Source organism: Ascaphus truei, chromosome 1, assembly GCF_040206685.1.
Source record: "Ascaphus truei isolate aAscTru1 chromosome 1, aAscTru1.hap1, whole genome shotgun sequence".
Taxonomy (NCBI): domain Eukaryota; kingdom Metazoa; phylum Chordata; class Amphibia; order Anura; family Ascaphidae; genus Ascaphus; species Ascaphus truei.
The window spans coordinates 514,037,347-514,061,462 of NC_134483.1; the positions used below are offsets into that span (position 1 = coordinate 514,037,347).

Here is a 24,116-nt window from a genome sequence, read left to right on the forward strand (position 1 = left end):
CGCTGATAAAGGGTTTTGGGGAGAGAAAGCCAATTTAAATATGAAAAAAATATATAAAAAAATAATCATGATTGAAATGAGCATATATTCTAGAAATCCTCTCCACGTGGAATAAGTGAGTCTGGTTTGAGGTATACAAGTAAATGGGTCTCTCTCTCCACTACTGCTAGTCTGCTGCTACCCTCCGTCGCACATCCCTCACGGGTTCTAATCTCGAAGAAATGGACGTGATTGCCAAATTCTCTCATTATGTGACTTTGTTAGGCTTGTAATATAGTGTGTGCGGCCGTGCGCGTGCCTGTGTGAACGCGCGTGCACGTGCCGCACACTTTTTGTGTGTATACTGTGCGCGAGTGAGGTACTGTGTGTATGTAAATGTGTGTGTGTGTTATAAATACGTTTGAAATAAATAAATACGTTAATAAATGATTTATTAATAGTACACACACACACACACACACATATACATTTCAGCGGCGGGAGCGGCGCAAATTCAGTATTTTCCTCATCTTTCCCCCCTGTCGGCCGGTTCCACGCACAATGCCGTGCGCGCGTGCGGTCCTATTATAGAATGGCTGACTAACCTCAGCCGTCTATAACTGCCACACGCCCTCACGGCGCAGCAAGCGCACACAGTATAGAACAGCCCTTAGACTTACCTGAGAGGTTCGGGAGAAGACAGGCGCTTTGATTACTCTTTGACGTTTGAACGTTACTATTCTGTAACATCATAACCAGCTAGGAAAATAATATATCAATAAGGCTGCAAGTATGTTTGAATACTGATGTATTATGATATTTTAGGAGGATAAATGTAGACAGAATGTCACATAAGTCAACAGTCAACAGGGATAACGACGGGTTTTTGTCAATGGAAAGATTTCTGTATGTTGTTTTCTTAGAGAAATTAAACATTTAGGGGCTAATTCAATAAAGATCGAAGCAGCCTTCCAACTGTTTATGGCCAAAATCCCATTAACGTCTGATTTTTGGCCGAAAATGTCTTTATTCAATGTGCCCCTTGGAGACAGTTGATTAAACATTGTTTGATTATTAGTCTTTTCCATATACTGTATGATCTGTTTTTACTAGTATAGAATAGGCAGGTAACATCCCAAAGGTTGAACGAATGCCTGGTTATCTGTGTATATTTTTGTGCACAAAACATTGAGAGGCTTGAGTCCAACAAGAGATGTAGATGAGGAATAACTGCAAATGTTGCGCTCTGCTTTTCAGACACGAGTGACTATTTATTGCTTTCTATAGATGGATATAGTATAGAATTGTGATATTTTCAGATTATTTCAAGGTGGAAAGTCTATTTTTTCCCCCTGAAAGTATTTGGAAATAGTTTTTAGTAGCAACATAAAATGAACAACAATAAAGTTAAAACATGCAAAATACCCCATAAAAATAAATAAAGACTTTAGGATGTGTCATTGCTTTTAAACCTGTATTCACACCTGCATAACATATCTTATAAAAATGGAATTGGTAAAAGCCTCCCTAACCCCTTCAGTGCTGACTGATCCTGCCGTCTCCGTGGCCAGGGTCCCCTCCGGACTTTTATGAGCACGCGATCACATGACCTCAACAGCGTTCTCCCCTTCTGCGCAGATCGCAGTCAGCGTTGGTGGCGATTTACCCCTTGAAAACTAGCGTAGTGCCAGGTTATGTCTTAGGCTAAGGCCCCGCTCCCTCAGTCAGCGCGCCCGCACTGCAGACAGGCGGCGCGCTGACAGGCACAGACCGCGATATGCAGTCTGTAGGGAGCCGGAGCGGGAGGGGGGCGGGAGTGGGAGGGGTATGGCGTGGTTTGAGCGGAGGGACTCGCTACTCCCCCCCTCCCTCCACGGGTTCGGGCTCCCGGGCTGCAGGAGGGAGCTGCTGCAAGGTAAGACACACACACTACCTTGTGTAGGAAGCTGTCTGACAGCTCCCGCTCCCGCCCCTGATAGGCTCATCAGCGCACCACGTGACGCGTCACCGCTCGGGATCACAATTTTCTTGCATCCCCGGGCAGCTGACGCGTCACAGCGCGTAGTGAGCCGTGCAGCGAGGGGGGACTGGGATCGACTTAGAAGGATTCCTCTGCTGGTGGGGAACGCTCACGCGGCCGCCCGCGCCGCCGGGCGCAGCGGGTCCCAGCCCTTAAGGGCTACTGGTGTGCTGGCCCCATTATGTACATTGTAGCTTCCATCTGGCACTGTAACACGGGGCTGCATTGTAAATGCAGACACACTCACTTAAAGATGCAGTCTTTTAATTTTTTTATTTTTTTACTTCAATAGCTTCATGTGGGCAATCTCTACTTACCTAAAGAACTGTATAGCTGCCAGTCAATCCGTTCTCCATGTATTGATCGGCGAGATTTGGCGACATTTTTAAAGCTGGCATTTGTTTTTAATCTGCTTCTGTCAGTCAGTGGAAGATCATGAATACTCATGAGTCTCCCAGTGACGTGTGCTCGCTCCCGATCTGCCGCTGTGTGGTGTCCCCTTCTGCCCCGATCCCTGTGGCTGCCTCCCTGCCCGTGCGGGGCACTATATATAGTGTGTGTGTGATTATATATATATATATATATATCTCTATATCTATATATATATGTGTGTGTGTGTGTGATTATATATATATATATATATATATATATATAGTGTGTGTGTATATATATATATATATATCGATCTATATCTATATATATATGTGTGTGTGTGTGTGTCACCACAAGTACCCAGTCACCCACCCACCGTCACCCACCCTCTCCCTCACCCACCCACCCTCTCCCTCACCCACCCTCACCGTCAACCACCCACCCTCACCGTCAACCACCCACCCTCACCGTCAACCACCCACCCTCACCGTCAACCACCCACCCACCCACCCTCACCATCACCCAACCTTCTCCGTCACCCACCCTCTCCCTCACTCATTTATATCTGGCTTTTTTTTACTAGATTAGTGAGGTCATCCAATATTTTCCCTTACACACACGCACGTAAGGAACTATGTACAGTAACAAGGACTAAGTGTAGTAAAGTATAAATGTAATACAATAAATAAACGGTTATGTCAAAAACAAATGTTATTAGTTCTTACTAGGAATTTATTCCATTTCTTTTTTTAAAAGGCGGGACTGGGGCGAGTAGATTTTTGGGTGATTTGTCTGTGTGTGTGTGTATGTGTGTGTGTGTGTGTGTGTATATATATATTACATACATACATACACACACCAGAATATCTGGTTGTACCTTGCACGTCTTTGCCGGGGGGCGTGCCGTATCGCTCGTCGCGAGTCCTGCTCTCAATTCTATTGAGAGCAGGAGCCTGCTCTCAATTCTATTGAGAGCAGGAGCAGCTCTCGCCCCAGCGCTGCGGCCCCCCCTCGCAGCGGGCCCGGCGCCATTGAGGGGAGGGCTCTCGTCCCTGCAGCGTCAGCCACAGCGGACGCTGTAGTAGGCAGCAGGGTCAAGGCCTTACTCAAATTAGTGGCTACCATACTTCTCTACACCAGTCCTTTAGGGTTAAACCATGCATGGTATCTCCAGGCTTGAGCACCCTGTACTGTTTATCAGGCAGAGAGGCTGGTTAGCTCTTGCTGCAGTGCACCCGAGTGTGCTTTCCTAGCAGCCCGGCACCACACTCATTAACCCAATAACTGCCACAGGCACTAAAAGGTAGTGGTCCACACTGCTTATCTCCAAAGTAATATTCTTCTTTGATTTTGTTTAAAAAGGTTGGCCCCCTTCTCTTGAACATGGTTGCAGTAGCTCTGTGCCATTTTCTGTTCTTGAGGTACAAATCTGCAAAAAAGGGATTCTAGAGATGGAACGAATTTATCTACATCGAAATAAATGAAACCAAATTATTAAGTAAATTATCCAGTAACTCCATCCATATAAATGGCAAGAGAAAAAAAAAGTATTACGCTGCTTCAACGTATGAACTTAACTCTAAATGGAAATTGTTGCTTTAACCCGTTAGGTGTCTTGCCATGGAGAGGCCAGTATTCTGTGGCGCAATGACAGTCCATCAAGATCATGCACTTCCCTCAGAGATTGTGATCACTACTCTAAGTCATGACCAGTCAGGGCTGCTCTCCCGAGGCCCGGGACTACAGTGGTTACTTGGGTCCCGGGACTAGTGTTTGCCTGGTGTCCCCGGGTTTTTAAGCAGGGGGAGGGGTGTCGTTGGCATTTTGAGTGGTTGTTGTTGAGTGGGGGGAGCTCAACGAGGTACCTGTCATCAGCCGACGTTGGGCATGACTTCTGGCCGGGCGTAATTTCTGGGTTGGGTCTACTGGGTCCTCCTCCACTGCCGGGCCCAGAGATCCCCCCGTCAGCAGCCCGACGAGTAGAAGAGGAAGACTATCTTCTGCCCCTGACTACAGGGAGTCCTCAGTTCTCACGGCCTTGAAACCACCAAGTTAAATGTTATGCAAGTGCCAGCCATTTCCGGCACACAAGGGGTTACAGTTGCCATACCTCCTAGGTCCAAATTAAACACTTGGTAGTGACATGTTTGGAGGGTTATGTCTCAGTGACGGGCACATTTGTTCACAAAAATCAGCCACCCAATTTATTTTTAATTGCAATGTTTATTAAAGTCCGTTTGTAAACATGGTAAACGGAAGTAGTATGATTTTAACCACAGGATCCGAGAAAGACCCTGATTGACAAGCACTCCCCTCCCGCCCCTCCCCCCCCCCTACCTTTCAAATGCCCCGATGGAAAGAAAATCCACTTAATTTACTAAGTAACCAAAGCAGGCAAATGTTTGCTTTAAAACATAATTGCATGTGTTTAAGGAAGCCAATTACATTAAACCGTTTACAAAATGTGTTCTTATAAACTAGGCAACATTGCACCTTTTTAAGGGTCGTGTGTCTTACTGAGAAAAAAATGTCTGATCCCAAAATTACAATGATCCGGGCTGATTTATGAAGGAGATTTTAGAAAATATACAATAGCCGGTCATTTCTAAGAGCCCCGACACCTAAATATTCACAGAAGACTTTGGATTGGTTTAAAGAATATTCTCCTTCAACAAATAGATGATCTAATCAAACCAAGTGTTAAAAAAAAAAAAAAAAAAAAAAGACTGAACTGCAGCTTTATTTATTTTTTTACTTCAATAGTTTCATGTGGGCAATCTCTAATTACCTAAAGAACTGTATAGCTGCCAGTCAATTCGTTCTCCATGTATTGATCAGCGAAATTTGGTGACATCATTAGTGAAGGGATCTGTTTTTCTTCTGCTTCTGTCTCTCAGTGGAAGCTCATGAATATTCATGAACACTCCTGCACTGACATGTGCTAGAGGGAGGGCAGGGCTGACAAAGGGGTGTGCCAGAGCTTGTGAGAGGACATGAAGGGGCAGTGCCTTAGCAAATGGCTGTTAAAATAGAATACAAGAAAATTGGTCTTTCAAAGTTGATTTTTTTAAAAACAGAAAATGCTAAAAGTATTTTTTCTTACTACAGAACTGATTTATTAAAAAAAACACACATGCAGGATATTGACTGAACTGCAGCTTTAATTATCGATTGCAGCCACAAGCATCAAGTGCACACGTTTTTCACGGATCAGTTTGATTGTTTTGCTACAGGATGACCATTGGCTGTGTAATCGTACTGCTCTCTATTGTACGTGTGAAAAAAACAATAACCTTCAGCACGGGTGCTAAACTCCAGTCCTCAAGCAACCCCCAACAGGCCAGGCTTTCAGGATATCCCAGCTTCCGCACAGGTGGCTCCATCAGCCTGAGCCTGTGATTGAGTCACCTGTGCTGAAGACTGACATGTTGTGGGAGGGGGGGGGTCTTGAGGACTGGGAGTCGAGCACCCCTGTTTTAAACAATGAATCAGTACTCTTACAGTTATGCAAGAATCATGGACCATAGGTAAATGCACTAGGGGCGATTGGATAAAGGCCCCTATTCAGTACCCTGTACAGCCAACTCCTTATATGGAGAAGCTAGCTTCACACCATGGGCTAGTGTCAGAGGTCAAGGAGATGCACACTAAGAGGGAGCCAGACATAGCGGAAACTGGGGTACAGAAGATAATTAACACATTTAGTTAAACCATGTCCTTATTTCAGATAGATGGACAATAAGTAAACGAGAGGTAACTCTCAATGTATTACTTCCTGGTAAAATATTTTATAAATGTAAGGGGGTCACCCCCGGTTCCCCTGATCTTCCTTTGCCCTCTGCCTTACCCCTGTGGCAGTGGGGGAAGGGGACGGCAACTGCTCCCGGCGGGCACCGCCCTCTTGGTTGTGGCACGAGCTTCGCCCATGTGCAGTAAAGATCGCGCACGCGGTCCCCATAGAAAAGAGCTGTACCAAGAATTACAATTCCCAGCAGCCTCTGGGGACTGCACATTCACCCTTGTCACAGGCAGCATTGAAGCCAATAGAGCTGGCAGATTCTCATGCTGCAGAGTTGCAACAATGTTGTGTGCAGACAGGGTTTTTGTCAGTCAGAGACCGGAGCAGCCCAGGGAAGGAGGTAGGGTACAGGAGGCAGGAACTCCCTGTACTAGGCCAGCACCCCCAGGGCCCGAGGTAGCTAAATACCCCATGAGAGTGAGTGTTGCCAGGGACTGCCCTAGGTTAAGGGACCCTGTCACTCAGGTTTGCAAGTTGGAGTCAGGGAGCTGTGAGGGAAGGGGGCGGGGAGCGAGTGCAGCTCCTGCCCCATATAGGTACCCACACCCCAGGTAGGCCCCAACTCCCCACTAGGTTAGTGGGTAAGTGCTGAGGGAGGCCCAAGATAGGGACGCTGCCCTTAGTGTTAGAGTGCTGCCTTGTCAGAGTCACGGCTGTTAGTGCTGTGAGGTCTGACAGGCAGGCACAGTGTTGTGTAGCACGTTGGCTGCACACATCCAGTGCTTGTTGCTGCAGGCGCTGGGATTAGTTTAGCAACAGTCAGGGCTGGGAAGAGTTAGGGGAGTGGGGCAGGCTATTAACCCCTGTAGGCCCCTAGGAGCTTCCCCTAAAGCCATTACAGGTTGCTGTGCTGTAGGGACTGCCTATAGTATAGCGCGTCACTTAGTGCTGTAGGGACAGGTCCTATGTTAGGGATCCTGCCACGGTAGGGTAGGTTAGACAGGGACACAGCGGACGCTGCGGTTCCTGCTAAGAGGTTTGGATCCAAGTTGGGGTCCTAAGAGACGGTTTCCAGGTTGGGACCGCACTGGCGGTCCGCGTACAAAGGAGTCCGGTGTAGGATCAGACGGAACCATCACACGACGGAGCCTTTGTGAAGCCAGTTGGAGATCCGAGCACGGGAGTGCTCGGCAGGTACTATCTAACACACAAGTGCACCAACGGGCCCTTAGTATAAATAGTGACTGCGCAGTCACCCATTGCCTCTCTCTGCAAGAGTGCGGGACATTGGGTGGGGTTCTTTGGACACTGGGTGGGATCACCTGGTGTTGGGGAAGCGTCCTGCTGGACGTCGCAGTAAGTGTCTCCTCGAGAGAGGGACACCTGTTCTGATATGTTATGGTATTGATGTGATGATGTGTTATATGCTGTTCCCAGTAAATGGTATTAGTTAATATATAAATCACTGTGTATGGTATTATTGATTGTCCTGCGAGGAATCACTCCCCCTCTGGTGGGAGCCATCGCAGGTGGAGGCGCTGCATCGTTGTAAGTGAGTACCCCTAGTATAATTGCCCCAGGTTCCCGTGGCGGAAGCTCAGCCCTCCTGCGAGCCAACAGGTAATGCACCACACCTATGGTAACTTTGTATGTTCCCTTGCACCCCACACTATATCTGCGATTGGGGGGGGGGGGGAATACCTGTTACATAAATAATAATAAAGTGTCCTGTTTTATTTGCCTATTTACCTCATTTTGGTTACTTGGGATTTGCCCATTGTTATTCCTGATGATAATTATTTAATGTTTAATAACTAGTCAGCACATTAAATACATTAAACATTCTTCACTGTTAAACTTTCGGAAATATATATATATATATATATTTTTAATCAATTTCATCTGCTATATTACCAGAATCTATTATCATCACTTCATCCCATCAGCTAAAGCACTTTGCCATAAACAAGGCAAATCCACCCATTTTAAAAAATTTTTTAAATGATACTGGCAGAGATTTTGAAATCCCTTTTCTTCACTCCTCCGATACTTGAAAGCTGCTCCGTGTGCTCGCTGTTATTTATGAAATGTGTTACAATTGGATATGAATTTCTTTTCTATGGCAAATGCTATTGATTTTAGTAGCATTTCAGATGAAGACATGGACTTTAATGCAAAGGTGAAGCAACAACAATGCATTGCAGGATTTTAAAATCAGACAAAATTCATAATGCCACAACTGGAACAATGTACCGGAGACTCTCACAGCCGCCACCAGTCTAAGTTCTTTCAAAACTAAGGCTGTCTCACATTTTAATCTGGTCTGTAACTATTACATACGCCTATAACATATATTATCTTTAACTGTGCATGCAATGTCTTGTATATAATGTATACCCTGCTCACTTATGTAACTGTATTTGTAACCATGTATCTGTCATCATAACTCTGTGCCCAGGACATACTTGAAAACGAGCGGTAACTAACCCTCAATGTATTATTTGCTAGTAAAACATTTTATAAATAAATAAATACTGCAAAAACATCTTAACGGGCAAGTTCCGACAAGTAAGACTCAAACAATAAAGTGTCAAATAAACAGAGCGCAATGCATCTTCTGGTGCCGAAAGGAGTCTTATGGCAGAGCACCGCTTTGTATCATGGGCCTAAAAACATTAAGTGCCTCTTAATTGTTAAAACGAACAGTTTTGTTTCAATGAAAGACTGTTTTATGGCATAGCAAGCTTCAGAAATACGCCCCTTAACACTTCTCCATTTTATCCAGACTTACCAGTTATTTTATACTTCATGAAAGAAAAACAAAAAAAGGAAAAAAAAGGTGAAAATTAGGATGGAAGAGAAAAGGAATTTAAACATAGCCAGCTTGGATACACAAGTCACTGCAGAGATCATTGACGAAGCCAAAAAGGTATGGAATGTGAGAGAGCAGAGTGGTGTGAAATACAGGCACAAAGCGAATATAAAACAGTGCTGGCCCGTCTGCAAGTACAGAAGGTGATGCTTATTCTAACAGGCGACTGGAGTTTTAACACAAGAACGTTCACCCGCCAACAAGTCATGTTTGTCTTTATTGTTCGGTAAAAGTTACGTTTGCCACGTTAACAAAAAGCAGAATAGTATTTGTACGGTGTTCATCTCACACCTTCACTACAGCAGCATAGGTCAGGCAAAGAACTATTCCAATAAAACTGAACCATTTCCCTAACAAAATCAGGCTACCGAATGCAAATCTGTGGAATGTAACTTTAACAGTATAAATCGTAACAAAGTCAGATTCTTTTTAGCTTTCAAAAGGTAACAGTTCGGGCTATAAAAACTATATAAGCGTTGAATAAGAAATGTTAAAGTCATAGTCTACAACAGATACACCTGTAAAAACCTCAATAAATTATATATATATTTATAATATCTAGTAACATTTGAAATCATGCACGATTTTGTACAAATTTTTTTTTTCAGTATTGGAAAACAACGCGTTGGGTACTTGGAATGTACACAATTAGCAGACATTTGTAAGAAAATATTTGTATTTATTTTTTTTTAAATTAAAAAAAAAAAAAGAAAAAAAAAAAAAGCCCTATCTAGTATAACCTTCTCGAAACTCAAAGTCTAATGCAAAAATCGTAATAAAGGTCATCCTCTCCTCTCCCCCCCCCCCAACCCCTCATGAATAAGAGCTCTATATGGCACAGACGTAAGTGAAGAAAATGAAAAACAAACACCCAATTTGCCACCAGGGCAGCACTGCTTACTGTAAAACGCATGCTGGCGAAACGGTGGAAGATAAAACCAGACGCAAATTCAACTTTGTGCGAGCAAGATGAATTTAGCACCGTGAAACCATAGCCGTGACTTTTTAACTCATGTCTGCAAATACTGTGCTATATCCCACTCGTTCACACCAATGTGCTTTAAAACTACTTATTTGGCACCCAGACACACGCAAGGCGTGATACGCAAAATATATATTTCGATATACTATCCAACAGAAGAAAATAATGCAGTTGATCAGAGCACCCCCGCTATTCAAAACAATAATATCTGCATGTTCCACTCTCTCTGCAGCCGTTTTGAGCACTCAGCAAGGTGACTGCACAGGTAAGGGTATAACTTAAACATACAATTCAAAGTTAACACATTGCTTTGCTGCTGCTGCTGCTGCTGCTGCTGCTCCTAGAAGTCACGCAAAAACCAAACCTTCATATGAAAAATAAAATAAGGGAACAGTGGGTTAAAGTGATGGAACGAGCTGGTTGTTTTTCCAACCAAACACAAACAGATTGACTTACTGAATTTAACCACCAATGGGTGGTATTGCATCACGCTAGCATCTTTTTCATTGCAATCCAGGATAAACTCATAAACTGAATCGATATATAAACAGGTTTAACACAATACAGCAAACGCAACCAGAGGTGATTCTTCAGATATGTGACATAACCATGATGCGTTCTTTCAAGCCTGGCATAGCGCATTGCCGTGATGGGTAGGTATAAGATGCGCTAGCCATACAATATGCAGCGCTATCCAGGACGATCACATCGGCTTGTTCAAAAGTACTTTGAATGCTACAACTTTTTCTTTTTCTTTCAGCAGACATTAAAAAAAAAGACAGTAAATTAAAGTAAAAAATTAAATTATAAATTAACTTTTGAAAGCTGTTGGAAATAGTTCTCTCGGTGACTGTGCTGTCCACTACTGCAAGAGAGCAAGTACAGTATATACATATACACCCACGCATAAAGTTATTAAAGGGACAGGTCCCCCGGAATATTTATTTGATAGATTTCTTCCATACTGTACAGTTTGATGCGTATTCATCTCTAGTTTTTTTCCCACCTGCTCACAGATTTAAACCGTGTATTTTATTCCTGAAAAATGAGTCCATAACATACAGTGATATGGCTGCCCACCCTACCCTTCCCCCCCCCCCTTAGTTTTATTTATTACAATGCAGCTTCTTTTATTGTTTAACACAAAATAAAAAGATGTTAAAGGAGAAACGGCTTTAATTACAAATGAAGGTAGTTTCTTTTCCCCGCAGGAATATGCAAAAATCAACTATTTGAATTTTTTTCTCTCGTCTCCCTCCTCTTCCACGCCAATTATATAGAACATGCTGTTACATCGCACCTTATTAAACCGTCGCCACGGTAGCCAGACCAGGCACTGCTATGTCAGAGGTGGCCAACTCCAGTCCTCAAGGGCCATCAACAGGCCAGGTTTTCATGCTATCCCTGCTTCAGCACAGGTGATGCAGCCATTGACTGAGCCACCTGTGCTGAAGCAAGGATTACCCTGAAACCTTGGCCTGTTGGTGGCCCTTGAGGACTGGAATAGCCACCCCTGGCCTATCTATTCTTATGTTGGCATGCTGCATGTTCATATATCCAGTCACAGAAACCAGGTGCTCCATACAGGCATACCCCGGTTTAAGGACACTCACTTTAAGTACACTTGCGAGTAAGTACATCTCGCTCAATAGGCAAACGGCAGCTCACACATGCACCAGTCAGCACGTCCTGAACAGCAATACCCGCTCCCTACCTGTACCGAAGCTGTGCGCAAGCGGGGAGACTATAGAGCCTGTTACAAATGCCTTATTTCCATCAGTTATGCAAGTATATGACGTTTGCAGTACAGTACATGCATCGATAAGTGGAAAAACGGTAGTGCTTCACTTTAAGTACATTTTCGCTTTACATACATGCTCCGGTCCCATTGCGTACGCTAATGTGGGGTATGCCTGTATACCACTTCAGCTTCCCCATTACTGGTGTATCCATAAAGCCACTGAGAAAGGGTTTAGGATTTCATGGTAAAACGGATGATGCTGCTGCCCCTACTGATCTCTGGGTCAACTTCACAACAACAACAAAAATTCCTTCCCGGAGCGTCTCTTAAACCCTCCGGCTGAGCCCAGTGGCAAATGACTCTCACTTGTCATTAATAAACCTCCCAAAAAAAATGTAAGATTAAGAATTGTTTTAGAAAAAAAAAATCATTTTTATTCTGCATGGCAAGAAGCTCAGTGCTGCCTGGTGGAGTTGGGAAATGGGAATGAACCAATAGAAGTTGCCATGTGAAAACTTTACTGCAGGCTTCGGGGCCTTCTTAAATAAAAATGTAAAAAGCTAGAGAAAAAAAGGTTGGTAATCTGCTTGAAAGGGCATTATACTGAACTCGCTTTCAAAATAAGTAAAGCAGGAGATTCACCTGTAAATGCAGTGAAGTGACAAGGGCCTAAACATTTTTTACTTTTCCCAATATTTTGAAAACCACACACACAAAAAAAAGCAGAATGTCGTTTTTTACCGTTAATAAATTAAACTTAAAATCTGTGAACGTACGGTGTTTACATGAAGGCGAAGCTATTTAAACCAAAGAACATATGTTAAAGTCTATAAATAACTTTACAAATATACAGGTTAAACAAAAATACAATTTTTAAAACAAAACTGTGACAATATAAAACAATTCTATTGACCAGATCAGTATTATCCTAGATTGCAATGCTTTTTTTTTCTTTCTTTTTTCTTCTGTGAAGACAATTATTCTTTGAGGATATATCGCTGTGAGATGGTTAGTACTTTTATACATTTCTGCATTTTCTTATATATACACTATGTACGTATGCTCATTTACACTGTATTCTGTAATAAACCATTTTGAAATAAATTAAAGGCTCCTGCCTACAGGGACCCGTAAATGTTGCCTCCAGTTGAAACACGGGAAAATGTTGATTTGAAAAGGATTGGGTACATGTAGCGTATTATTATGGTAATTACACCATGGGAACATGCAGTCCTCCAGGGCTGCAAACAGGCCAGGTTTTCAGGATATCCCTCAATCAGCACAGCTGACTCAATTAGTGGCTCAGTCATACTGAGCCACTAATTGAGCCAGCTGTGCTGAAGTAGGGATATCCTAAAAACCTGGCCTGTTTGCGGCCCTCGAGGACTGGAGTTGTGCAGGCCTGTCTTAGGGGCTCTATCATTTAATTTATTAAAGGATTCTCTTGTCGTTCCACTTTAAAGGGATCACAGCCGACGAGAAATCTGCATTTTTTTTCAGGGTCAATATGGCTACAACTGTACTATGGGATTTTCTTATTTTGTTTGCATTTGGACAGAATGTAGCTCCGAACCTCGGAATAAAAATTCTTTGAAAGTCAAACTGTGCTAATTAGTTGCATTATTCTGATACAACCCAGAATTAGTAAAGAAAATAATAATAAAAACCACGGAGAACGATTTGCTCTCCGTTTATCTATTCTACTAACAACAACGGCTCCTATTCGATACGCTGTGAAGCCGCGTTCCCGTGTTGGGGGAGGTTTTACGTCCTCCTTCATTTGAATGGAGCTGAACTGTTCTCTAACACCGGGGTGCCCAAGATTTTCTGGAGGGGCGCGGCGCTTAGAGCCTCCGCTCTCTTCCCAACGGCATTTAAATTAAATGCCTGGGGGAGCGCGTGAGGCCTCTGTAAGGTCCCTTACATTATCTCCGGGTGACACGTCGCCATGGCAACGTGGCGTCATAAACGCCAGAGACAAGGTAAGAGAAGGGGGAGGGGGGCTGCGCGAGCAGGGGGGGGGGGGGAGAGCCACCAGGGGGGCGCAGAGTGAAAGCTTTGCGCACCCCTATCCTACAATTGAAAGCGATTTTACAGCCCAGTGAAAGGCGCCCGGTGTATGTTACCATTTTAGCCGCGTACTTTACAAAAGCACTTGTTCGCAGCTAAACGGGTGTCGCTTTTTAAAACCGTGTTCTCTATTTACTTCCCGGCAAATGTCTCATCAAGAAGCATTAGCTTTTTTCCCCACCGCGGCTGCATATTTTTTTTTTTTTAGCATACAAGTAATTTACCGGTGAATACAGAAACCCATAGCACGGTTACAAAGTAATTGAATCCCTGGAGGCAAAGGAGCCTTTCAGCTCCACCCAAAAAGGTTCATCAGATTGCATAAAAGGAACAGGTTTACATTCTTGACAGATTTTTTTTTTTTTTCTCTTTACACATCATTTCTTGTCTTTCTTTTCCTTGCATTGCAGGCACAGAATGGTTGTCTGGCACTCTATAGCATATTACTAGAGGTCACGGGATAAGTTCCCCTAGCTTGAACATTCTCCTTTTTATATATATATATATATATATATATATATATATATATATATATATATATATATAAAGGTATATACTCTATATATACTGTATATATACACACACGCTTTTTTTTTTGCAATTTTTTTTTTTGTATCTTGGCACGAGATTAGTTCCTTCAGGCCAAACAGTGCTTCTTGACTTTGCGTACAGCAAGTAATTTCTACGGCTCAAAAATACAATCCTCTTAAACGACCGGGCAGTTTTGTCCATGCGCCTCGAGTCTACATTCCTCCGGTGTTGTTGATCTGCTGAAGTCATGTTCTGATGGCACCGGCGTACTGCTGGTGCTTGGGAAGACATGGCTCGTCGGGCAAAATGTCGTGTGCAAAGACAGAGTCGTCCCCAGATGAACAGGTGCTGTGGCTGTCCTGGCACGCTGGTGAATACTGCTCAAATGGCACCGAGAGGTCCAGGTACTCCTGAAACAACCAGAAAAACACAATATTTTCATTGAAACACCTTGTTAGAAAGGCTGAGAACCTACTTCTTGCACCATTTGAGAGCCAAGGAGATCCAAGGTGGTCGCCAAGATCCTGGTTGGCCGCAGTGGAAAATAGATCTACACGTTCTACTTGCTCTTCAGTGCAAAAGGCAAAAAAAGGATGAACACTATATTTTTGTTTCTAACCCATGCTGCCAGGGACTTTGAAGTTCAAGAGCAGCTACTTTTTCTCCTAAGTCACCACATAATAAACAGACAGGAACTAAATATTTTAATGATGCCTTTCCTGGGAATAATATTTGAAGTCCTGTCAAAATTAACGTACAAGAGAAAACCTAAACTAATCCGAGAAATCAGACAATGGCCAATATTTAATGTAGCCCTGGAAACAATTCTTAAACAGTCATTTATTTTATAATAAAATGCGCGGTTTAGTGTAATTTCGCAAGAAACGATCGGTTCCGAATGATCATTGTGTGAAGAATACGGAACAAGTAATCAAGACTGCGGCTTTAAAAGTAATGTCCTTCATTTCACAAAAAAATTGCCGCAATTAAGTCTAAGAAAATAAAGTGTTCCTCCCAATGAACAGACCTCCTTTGTGTGTCGGGGAAGTCGAACAAACCTTAAGCTAATGTGCAGCAGGAGTTCAGAGCAGCATTGCACATCATTCTTGATACAACTAAGGTTGGCCATTTTAACGAAGGGGAGGTCATTATTATTCATATGGAAGGAATTTGTTGAAATGGAAGTAGTTTCGCCATCCCAAGAAACATTATATTTATGTGTCCGCGTGGTTAACGAAGATCTCGCTCTAGGATACCTCTGCTGTTTCTTAGATCTTTAATAACAATCAGCCCTAATGGTTTCTCGGTTTGGGACAAGCGTCCAACAAGCCACCAGCACAAGCTTCACACACTATGTAAAGGGGAGACATGGGAGAACGAGCGGCTCAGTGAGTAAAGACATTGACTGGTACGTAGGGGAACCTGGTTCAATTCCTGGTGTCGGCTTCTTGTGACCTTGGGCATGTCACTTTACCTCCCTGTGCCTCAGACACCAAAAACATCAATTGTAAGCTCCACGGGGCAGGGACTGTGTCTGCAAAATGTCTCTGTAAAGCACTACGTAAAACTAGCAGCACTATACAAGAACATGTTATTATTACTATGTTTCAGGACACTTCTGCGGGTTGCAATTTTAATTTCCATTTTCATTGTCATTTTTATATAGTTTGGAAACCCAGCTTGAAATGTGAAGCAAATATTAAAAGGGGGCGAGTACGGCTTTAACTTTGCTGTGACCGTTACTTGTTGCGAACTAGAGCTTCACCCCGACTAAAGCCTAGAGAAAAGCTCAAGTGGACCATAGGAGAAATGGAAGTATTTACTTACATCGGTAGATGTTACAGTGAGTACACGGTCCAGGTCTTCCACTAACTGCTTGAAGGTTGGTCTTTGCGACGGGACCGCGTGCCAGCACTCCCTCATTATCATGTAGCTGAGGAAAAGGAGACGCAGGTGATTAAGGAAGTTCTAGTCCAGGGACGGCCAACTCCAGTCCTCAAGGGCCACCAACATGGCCAGCGTTTAAGGATATCTTCAGCACACGTGGTTCAACCAGTGGCTCAGTCAGAATGACAGGAAGCAGCAGCAAAGCATGTTAAATATTGTGCATAACAAAAATAAAAAAAAAAAAAAACTTGAGCAGGTATCTCAACCACAAGATGGAGACATTAGGGAAGTTGTTGATGAAAACCCCATTCGTTGCACAGTAAGTTAGTGTCAATAGAAAACAAAAATTTGCACATGAATTGGGTCTCATACACAGGATTCTCCAGCAAGCCAAGCAAGAAAACCTCAGCTTAAGCAGCTATTTCCACCAACCTGATTCATTTATTATTTCTAATAAATACAAAGGCAAACAAAATGTCGGTGTGTGAGATTATAATGCAAGTTAAAGCAGCAAAACGTGGGAAATCTTATTTTATTTTTTTAAATATATAAATCAGTTTGGAAGTATTAGATAATAGTGACTGGTTTTTATTTGTTTCTTGTTTTTATTCAACACTTAATGCCATTTTAAATCAGTTTTAAAGTATCCTTTGATTTCTATAGCAGGTTTTAACCCACTCCCCAAGCAGTGCAAGATCTTTGCAACACTTTCCTGTTTGTGATCATGTGTTGCCAATGTTCCCAGCAGTTTGAGCTGTAAACTGTAACAATAGATGTTACCTTTGTAATATAAGGATACATTGTAGCTGCTGAATTACACTGACTGAAGCCGACATAATGTTGGGCACACAATCAGAATTTTGAAAGATTTCGAACAGGAGCATCAAACGATTGCCAGCGTAGGTAAGAATGTAGAATTATACATTGTCACATGTTTTACATATACAAAAAATAATAATAAAAATAATACAAATGGAAGGTAGTATTGCTGCTTTAACGATCTCTGCGCTAAAGGGTCCAGGAAAGCATTATGTTGCAGGCTCCTTTGCACAATGAGTTTGCTAAACATAGAAAAAGGAACATTCTTATAGCTGGTGAGACTACGGAGAGAGATCCTGGGTTTCCATAAGCACAGAGAGGCAACATGTATAATATCTACTGCAGCGATTCCCAAGCAGGGTTCCGCGGATCAAAAGGGGGCTGAGCAGTTTCCTCTATCCTGATTGGCTGCTGCTGGGTAATGCAGCCAATCAGGAGGTGGTGTCTGGAGTCCGGGGTGTGGCCAAGCAGAGGAGGATGCAGCATGGGCCAGAGAGGTGAGGCTTGGTGACAGTCCTGTGTATATTTGTTCGTTCCTGTTGGGTGTGTATGTGTATTTGTTCTGTCCTGTTGGTGTGTGTGTATTTGTTCTGTCCTGTTGGTGTGTGTGTATTTGTTCTGTCCTGTTGGTGTGTGTGTATTTGTTCTGTCCTGTTGGTGTGTGTGTATTTGTTCTGTCCTGTTGGTGTGTGTGTATTTGTTCTGTCCTGTTGGTGTGTGTGTGTATTTGTTCTGTCCTGTTGGTGTGTGTGTGTATTTGTTCTGTCCTGTTGGTGTGTGTGTGTATTTGTTCTGTCCTGTTGGTGTGTGTGTGTATTTGTTCTGTCCTGTTGGTGTGTGTGTGTATTTGTTCTGTCCTGTTGGTGTGTGTGTATTTGTTCTGTCCTGTTGGTGTGTGTGTGTATTTGTTCTGTCCTGTTGGTGTGTGTCTGTATTTGTTCTGTCCTGTTGGTGTGTGTGTGTATTTGTTCTGTCCTGTTGGTGTGTGTGTATTTGTTCTGTCCTGTTGGTGTGTGTGTATTTGTTCTGTCCTGTTGGTGTGTGTGTGTATTTGTTCTGTCCTGTTGGTGTGTGTGTGTATTTGTTCTGTCCTGTTGGTGTGTGTGTGTATTTGTTCTGTCCTGTTGGTGTGTGTGTGTATTTGTTCTGTCCTGTTGGTGTGTGTGTGTATTTGTTCTGTCCTGTTGGTGTGTGTGTGTATTTGTTCTGTCCTGTTGGTGTGTGTGTATTTGTTCTGTCCTGTTGGTGTGTGTGTGTATTTGTTCTGTCCTGTTGGTGTGTATGGTAGAGGTAGTCCTCGCTTTACGACATTCCGCTTTCCATCTGATGCATTTTCCGATGGCGCATAATGCAGACCAAAAACGCATTATCCGACGCCGTTTTCGCGTATCCGACGGAAACCGCCGCCGGTTAACATGGGTCCCGCTTTCCGACTGTCCCGTGGGACGCATTCTGTCGGAAATGCAAGGACTGCCTGTATTTGTTCTGTTCTGTTGATGTGTGCATGTGTATTCTGTCCTGTTGGTGTGTGTGTGTATTTGTTCTGTCCTGTTGGTGTGTATGTGTTTGGGTGTGTTTTCTGTGACTGTCCTGTTGGTGTGTGTTTTCTGTGACTGTCCTGTTGGTGTGTGTGTTTTCTGTGACCATGTGCCCCCTCTGACTCCGTGCCTGTGTCTCTCTGTCCTGTGTTTTCTGTGACACCGTCCTATCGCAGGAGTGTCTCAGCAACTGAGCTCTGGGATTAGAGGTGCCCGAGAAGAACAAAGGTTGAAAACCGCTGACCTACTGGTAGCAGCAAAATAATTGGACCCAATAATCACAATACAGAGATTCTTACGATCATTTCTAAATTCATGTTATTATTTTGGCTTTTTTACCCCAGGATATTAAGTGCCTTCTTTAATTCAATATAAAATATATTGTTAGTTATAAAGGTTATTACCCGTGCGCTGGAAGCACAATGACCTAGCTGCCCGGCCCTCAGGTTATAACATTGTTCTGTTTAGTTGAGAACTTGTCACCTGTCGTGTATTTCAGAAACTGCAGAGCAAGTTGCTTATTTCACACAGAAAGAAAAAAAAAGACTATAGTTGAGGTAATATCAGGAACACACCACTGATCTTATCATACATACACACAATATATATGTGTATGTATATACATTTGCATGTCATTTCCCAGAATCCCTTGCTGCAGTGGAAGTGCTGTATGCTGGGTGATAATGGTGAAAGGCGGGGTTGCAGACCTGCCTAAGACATGCAGATGAGCATACAGTTGTATTTGCATATATATATATATATATAATCAAATATAATATAATATATAATATATATAATCAAAAAATAAATAGATGATACCGTTCTGTGGCTAACGAAATGCTTTTATTTGTGCGAGCTTTCGAGATACACTGATCTCTTCTTCCGGCGATGTTACAATGAATGAAGCAAGCAAAAGCTATACTATAAACAGTGTCTATTGGAATGTTATCTGTGCTGGTCCTTCCCCCGTAACGAAGCTCGGCTAACACGGTACTGAAACCTCTACATGTATATATATATATATATATATATATATATAAACCATAATACACACACACACACACACACAGTATATGGATGTAGAGCAGAATAAATTAGTTCTTCTGTATTGGGATACGAGTAACCCATGGCAGAGCCTAGTTATGCTCCGTGTATGTACCCATAATGAAGATGCCAAAGCACAGTAACTTACAGCTCATGTGTGCAGTTCGCTGGTTTGTCCATTCGGTGACCTTCTTTTAAGAGCTTAAAGAGTTCTTCGACTGGGATTCCTGGGTAGGGTGAACCTCCTAAGGTAAATATCTCCCACAGAAGCACTCCGAAAGACCATCTGGGAATTTAAGTGAGAGATTTAAAATTCACAGGGGAATTTCCCCCCCATGTGCTTTATTTGCATGCAGCCATGCACAGCTAACAGAGTCATCAATAGCATGACTAATTGGCCAGGCCATTTTTACTAGTTACTTGGAGATCTCCACTGATCTCGCTCAATAGTGAAAAAGAAATCCTGGGCACCAAGTCTGACATTGAAATGAGCATTTAATCAGATGGGTGACAGCCCATCCATTACCCCCAACCCCTCTTTGTTGGGACATCCACTAGTCTCGCTCAATGGAACAAATCAAATTATTCATGCACACATTCACCGAGCTCAAAATACAGCACCGCAGGACATGAATGGAGTAAAAATGATACCAACATTTTGGTTATCGCCAGGTTTTTTTGTTTGTTTTTACAGAGATATGCAAGGGATGGAGAATCATCAATGCAGAAATAAGGCTCTTGAAAATGCTGAGCACAGTGTGCAGAAGCCATGATAACAGAGCCTGGGAAGTTTTGTATTGACAACCAATCTAATAGAATGTCTGGGGCCTGCTGCTTTGCACTTAGTGCTCGCAGATTTATGTCTGTGACACAATACAAACATTTAACCTTGCAACACCTTCTCTACTCATTCTAACATTTCTTCTTACCAAATGAAAGCAGCCAATTCAAATTAAAGACGCCTCCTGTCCCCTCACTTCATAGGAACTAGGGTCTCCCATTATAAATGCACAATTCTTGCATAGCCCCTCTGGGAAAATGTAAATTATTTGCAGAAAGTGAATTGTTGGGAGGACCGTGGGATACACCCAAAAAAAAACCAAGAAATCAATGTGTGCCCCCAGGGCATCACAAATGACATGTCTTTTTAAAAGTTGAGATAGATATATACATCTATCTATATATCACTCTCTATATATCTTTAGATTATAACCATCTGCTTATTACCATCTGCTACAATGAACAATGCAGAGCTCTGAATAGCAAAGGCCATGGGTCTCCTACACTGGTAAGAAAAGCCGGGTCATAATAAACATTGCCATGTGAACAAAGACATTGGTTTGGTGATGTACTCTGCACATGAAATCATTTTATTAATAATATTGTTTCCTATATGGCGCTGGTGGTAACCGCAGACTTCTACGTAGAATTATTTGGACAAACACAACCAGTTCTAGCCGAGAGATAAAGTGACTTGCCCAAGGTCACAGAGATAACACTGTGGCTTGATCAAGGTTCACTCGCTTCAGGAACGTTCTTACCATTGAACTGTATTGGTGACATGTATAGATCAATGGAATTAACTTGGACACAATAATTTAAAAAAAAATATGGATAAAAACAGGTGCTTTATATATGAAACAGTATTGGATTGAATAATGAATGCATTAACAGATCGGTCTTTAAAGGTGTAGTAACGCTCTCTTGAAAGCCTATTAATGCTTTCTACGTAAATGCAGCAAATCCTCAGAAACCTGTTCTGACAATTCTCAGAGTGATTGAACCCTCTATAAACACCAGCAAGTCACTAAATGTTTTGTCCTTATACAACCAGGGTTTTTTTTTTTTAAACTTACTTGACTGTATTTAATTGACAAAACTAATTCAATAAATATGAGGATAGCAACATTTTTGCTTTCTTTACTACTACAAAGTGTTTAGCCCTGCAGTTGTGTATGAGGGAGAGACGTTAATGCTTACACATCGCTCTGATGAGTGTAGACACGGTCAAACAATGCTTCTGGAGCCATCCATTTCACAGGCAGCCGACCCTGTAATTGGGGAGACAAAAGGGACTGTGCTATCAACACATTCATGCAGGCTCAGCGGCACCATGGAATCTTCTGCTTTAATCCCCTTTCTATCACTTCCACTGGTGACTTCATTTGCCTCCGGGGCAGAGAGAATGGCCACGGGCAAAGAGATTACACCGGGGAAATTAACGTCACAACGTTACCCTGCTAAAAATGTCATCAATGATGCACCCCGTTATTCTGTGGGGCCTGCCTCACCCAGCACCCACACTGTATGTTGGCAGAATGCTTGAATTTTACCAGCAGATCTTCATTCTATGAGGGAGTGGTTATCTATCAGAAGATTAGCCACTGTCCTATTGCATAAGAGAGAACTTTTAATGCATAAGTATTCACAGAGTTCAGAAAGGGACGATTGATCAATATGAATTATTTTCTTGGGCAAATAGGTGAAGACTTTCAATGTATTCGCTGCAGTAAGCTTATTTGCATGTCATTTCCCAGAGTCCCTCGCTGCAGTGGAAGCATTGTATGCTGGGAGATAATGGGAGAAAAGGGAGGGGTTGCAGACCTGTCTGAGATGTGAATGTGCTCACAAGCGGAATTTTTTATTTACTGTACACTGCTTAAAATACCAATTTAAAATGTAAGAGAAAATATATATTTCTCGCTTAATGTCATGGAGAAAAATACAAAACTGCAAAGATTCCCATCATTCTGTTCTAAGGCAGGGGTGCTCAACGCCAGGCCTCAAGACTCCCCCAAACAGGTCAGGTTTTCAGGATATCCCAGCTTCAGCACAGGTGCTCTTTGACTGAGCCTCTGATTGAGCTACCTGTGCTGAAGCTGGAATATCCTGAAAACCTGACCTGTTGGGGGGGCTTGAGGACTGGAGTTGAGCACCCCTCTAAGGTATCATGGGGTAGTCATAGTGGTCATGTGGCAAAGTAAAATGTGTTATTCAACGTTTGCAATATTTATTGGAGCAAACTAAAAATGGCATGCCTATGTGAGCTTTCCAGGCTCTTTATTCAGGTGTCAAAAGCATCTGAATTGGATGTTTAGCCTATACGCTGACTCAACTGTGCCTTGTAGGTTTTCTGCATTTTACTAGATCATTACTGGATTGTATCACTCACATTTGTTGTTTTCTTGTAGTAGTCTATGTTGTGTATGTCTCGGGCCAGACCAAAATCTGCGATCTTCATCACATTATCATCCGTCACCAACACATTTCTGGCGGCTAGGTCCCGGTGAATGCACTGCAAAAAAAAAGCACACAGCTGTAAAGTAAACATGCTGGATTCAGCAGCCTTTGCACTGAAAATAAAGCATTTCATTTAACACAGGAGGGATACAGTTCTACCCGGGACAAAAAAAAAGCACTTAAGTCAACATCATAGGCCAGGCCCGCTGTGGCGGACGCTGCAGGGACAGGAGCCGCCCCACAATGGGGCCGGGCCTGCTGCGCCGAGAGAAGTAGCGACGGAGTGCTAGGCCACGCCCCCCGGCAGTTCAGCCAATGATGGCGAATCTGCCGAGTGACGTCACGGCCGCACCCCCTCCCCCCCACCCCGTCTTTCCCCCTGCAGCTCTCTGCAGACCGGGGGACTCGGCTACACGCGCCGCCTGCCCCGCAGACGCACGTGCAGCGCAGGCAGCGGGGCCGCAGCCATACTTTCCAACTGTACGAAAACCGTGTGAAGTTCCTCATTTCACGGACACACCCTCCCCCCTAAATTGTCGCTAATAAAATCCCCCTTGGAGGCAGTAGTATCCAGCAGCGGAAACGCCTGGCTCCATTTTTTTTTCTCTCTAAAATAGTCTTTGTTGGTCCAATAAAACGACAATATATTACATTTGGTGTTTTTTTTTGTTATTTTTCACTTGCAGATTGACACACCTGAAAAAGGTAACTAGATCCGTTTATATCTAGGTGACCTCTCAACGAACCAAGATAATCGTTCCTCAGAGATACAGTATTATTTATACACAAGCATTCTCCACTTCAAACGTCTCTCTTCTTTAAAGGTTATTTGAAGACAAGACTTTTGATGTCTACAAAACGCTTGTATAACATGACAGGTGTAGCCGTCCTCACTATTACTTTTTTTACATTTTTTTTACAGGTATGCCTGGTCCTACTTTAGTATTCTGCGGCAACATTACTACTGAATCCTATTGAAATTCTGTGATACTCCAAGGCATTCCTTTATTTTTTGTGTGTACATTTTGGGGGTTAAGGAGCCCTATAATTATATTGTGAAACTCTTTAGAACCCCAACCCTCTCTAATAGCGCGTCTGAGATCAGATGCATTGTAAGGAACCCCAACCCTCTCTAATAGCGCGTCTGAGATCAGATGCATTGTAAGGAACCCCAACCCTCTCTAATAGCTCGTCTGAGATCAGATGCATTGTAAGGAACCCCAACCCTCTCTAATAGCGCGTCTGAGATCAGATGCATTGTAAGGAACCCCAACCCTCTCTA

At 43.0% G+C, this 24,116-nt stretch overlaps 1 protein-coding gene across 6 annotated transcripts in view; it reads right to left on the minus strand.

Moving 5' to 3' along the window:
• Positions 1-9,180: 9,180 nt before the first annotated feature.
• Positions 9,181-24,116, minus strand: part of FGFR3 (fibroblast growth factor receptor 3) — a 109,265-nt gene continuing 94,329 nt past the window's right edge. For all 6 annotated transcript variants that reach the window (XM_075571186.1, XM_075571181.1, XM_075571178.1 and 3 more), the window contains 5 exons: positions 22,767-22,889; positions 21,575-21,645; positions 19,743-19,880; positions 16,134-16,239; positions 9,181-14,716 (listed from right to left, as the gene is read on the minus strand). In XM_075571186.1, the coding sequence (XP_075427301.1) occupies positions 14,552-14,716; positions 16,134-16,239; positions 19,743-19,880; positions 21,575-21,645; positions 22,767-22,889 (603 nt within the window). In that variant the 3' untranslated portion in view covers positions 9,181-14,551. The remainder of the gene's footprint in view (positions 14,717-16,133; positions 16,240-19,742; positions 19,881-21,574; positions 21,646-22,766; positions 22,890-24,116) is intronic.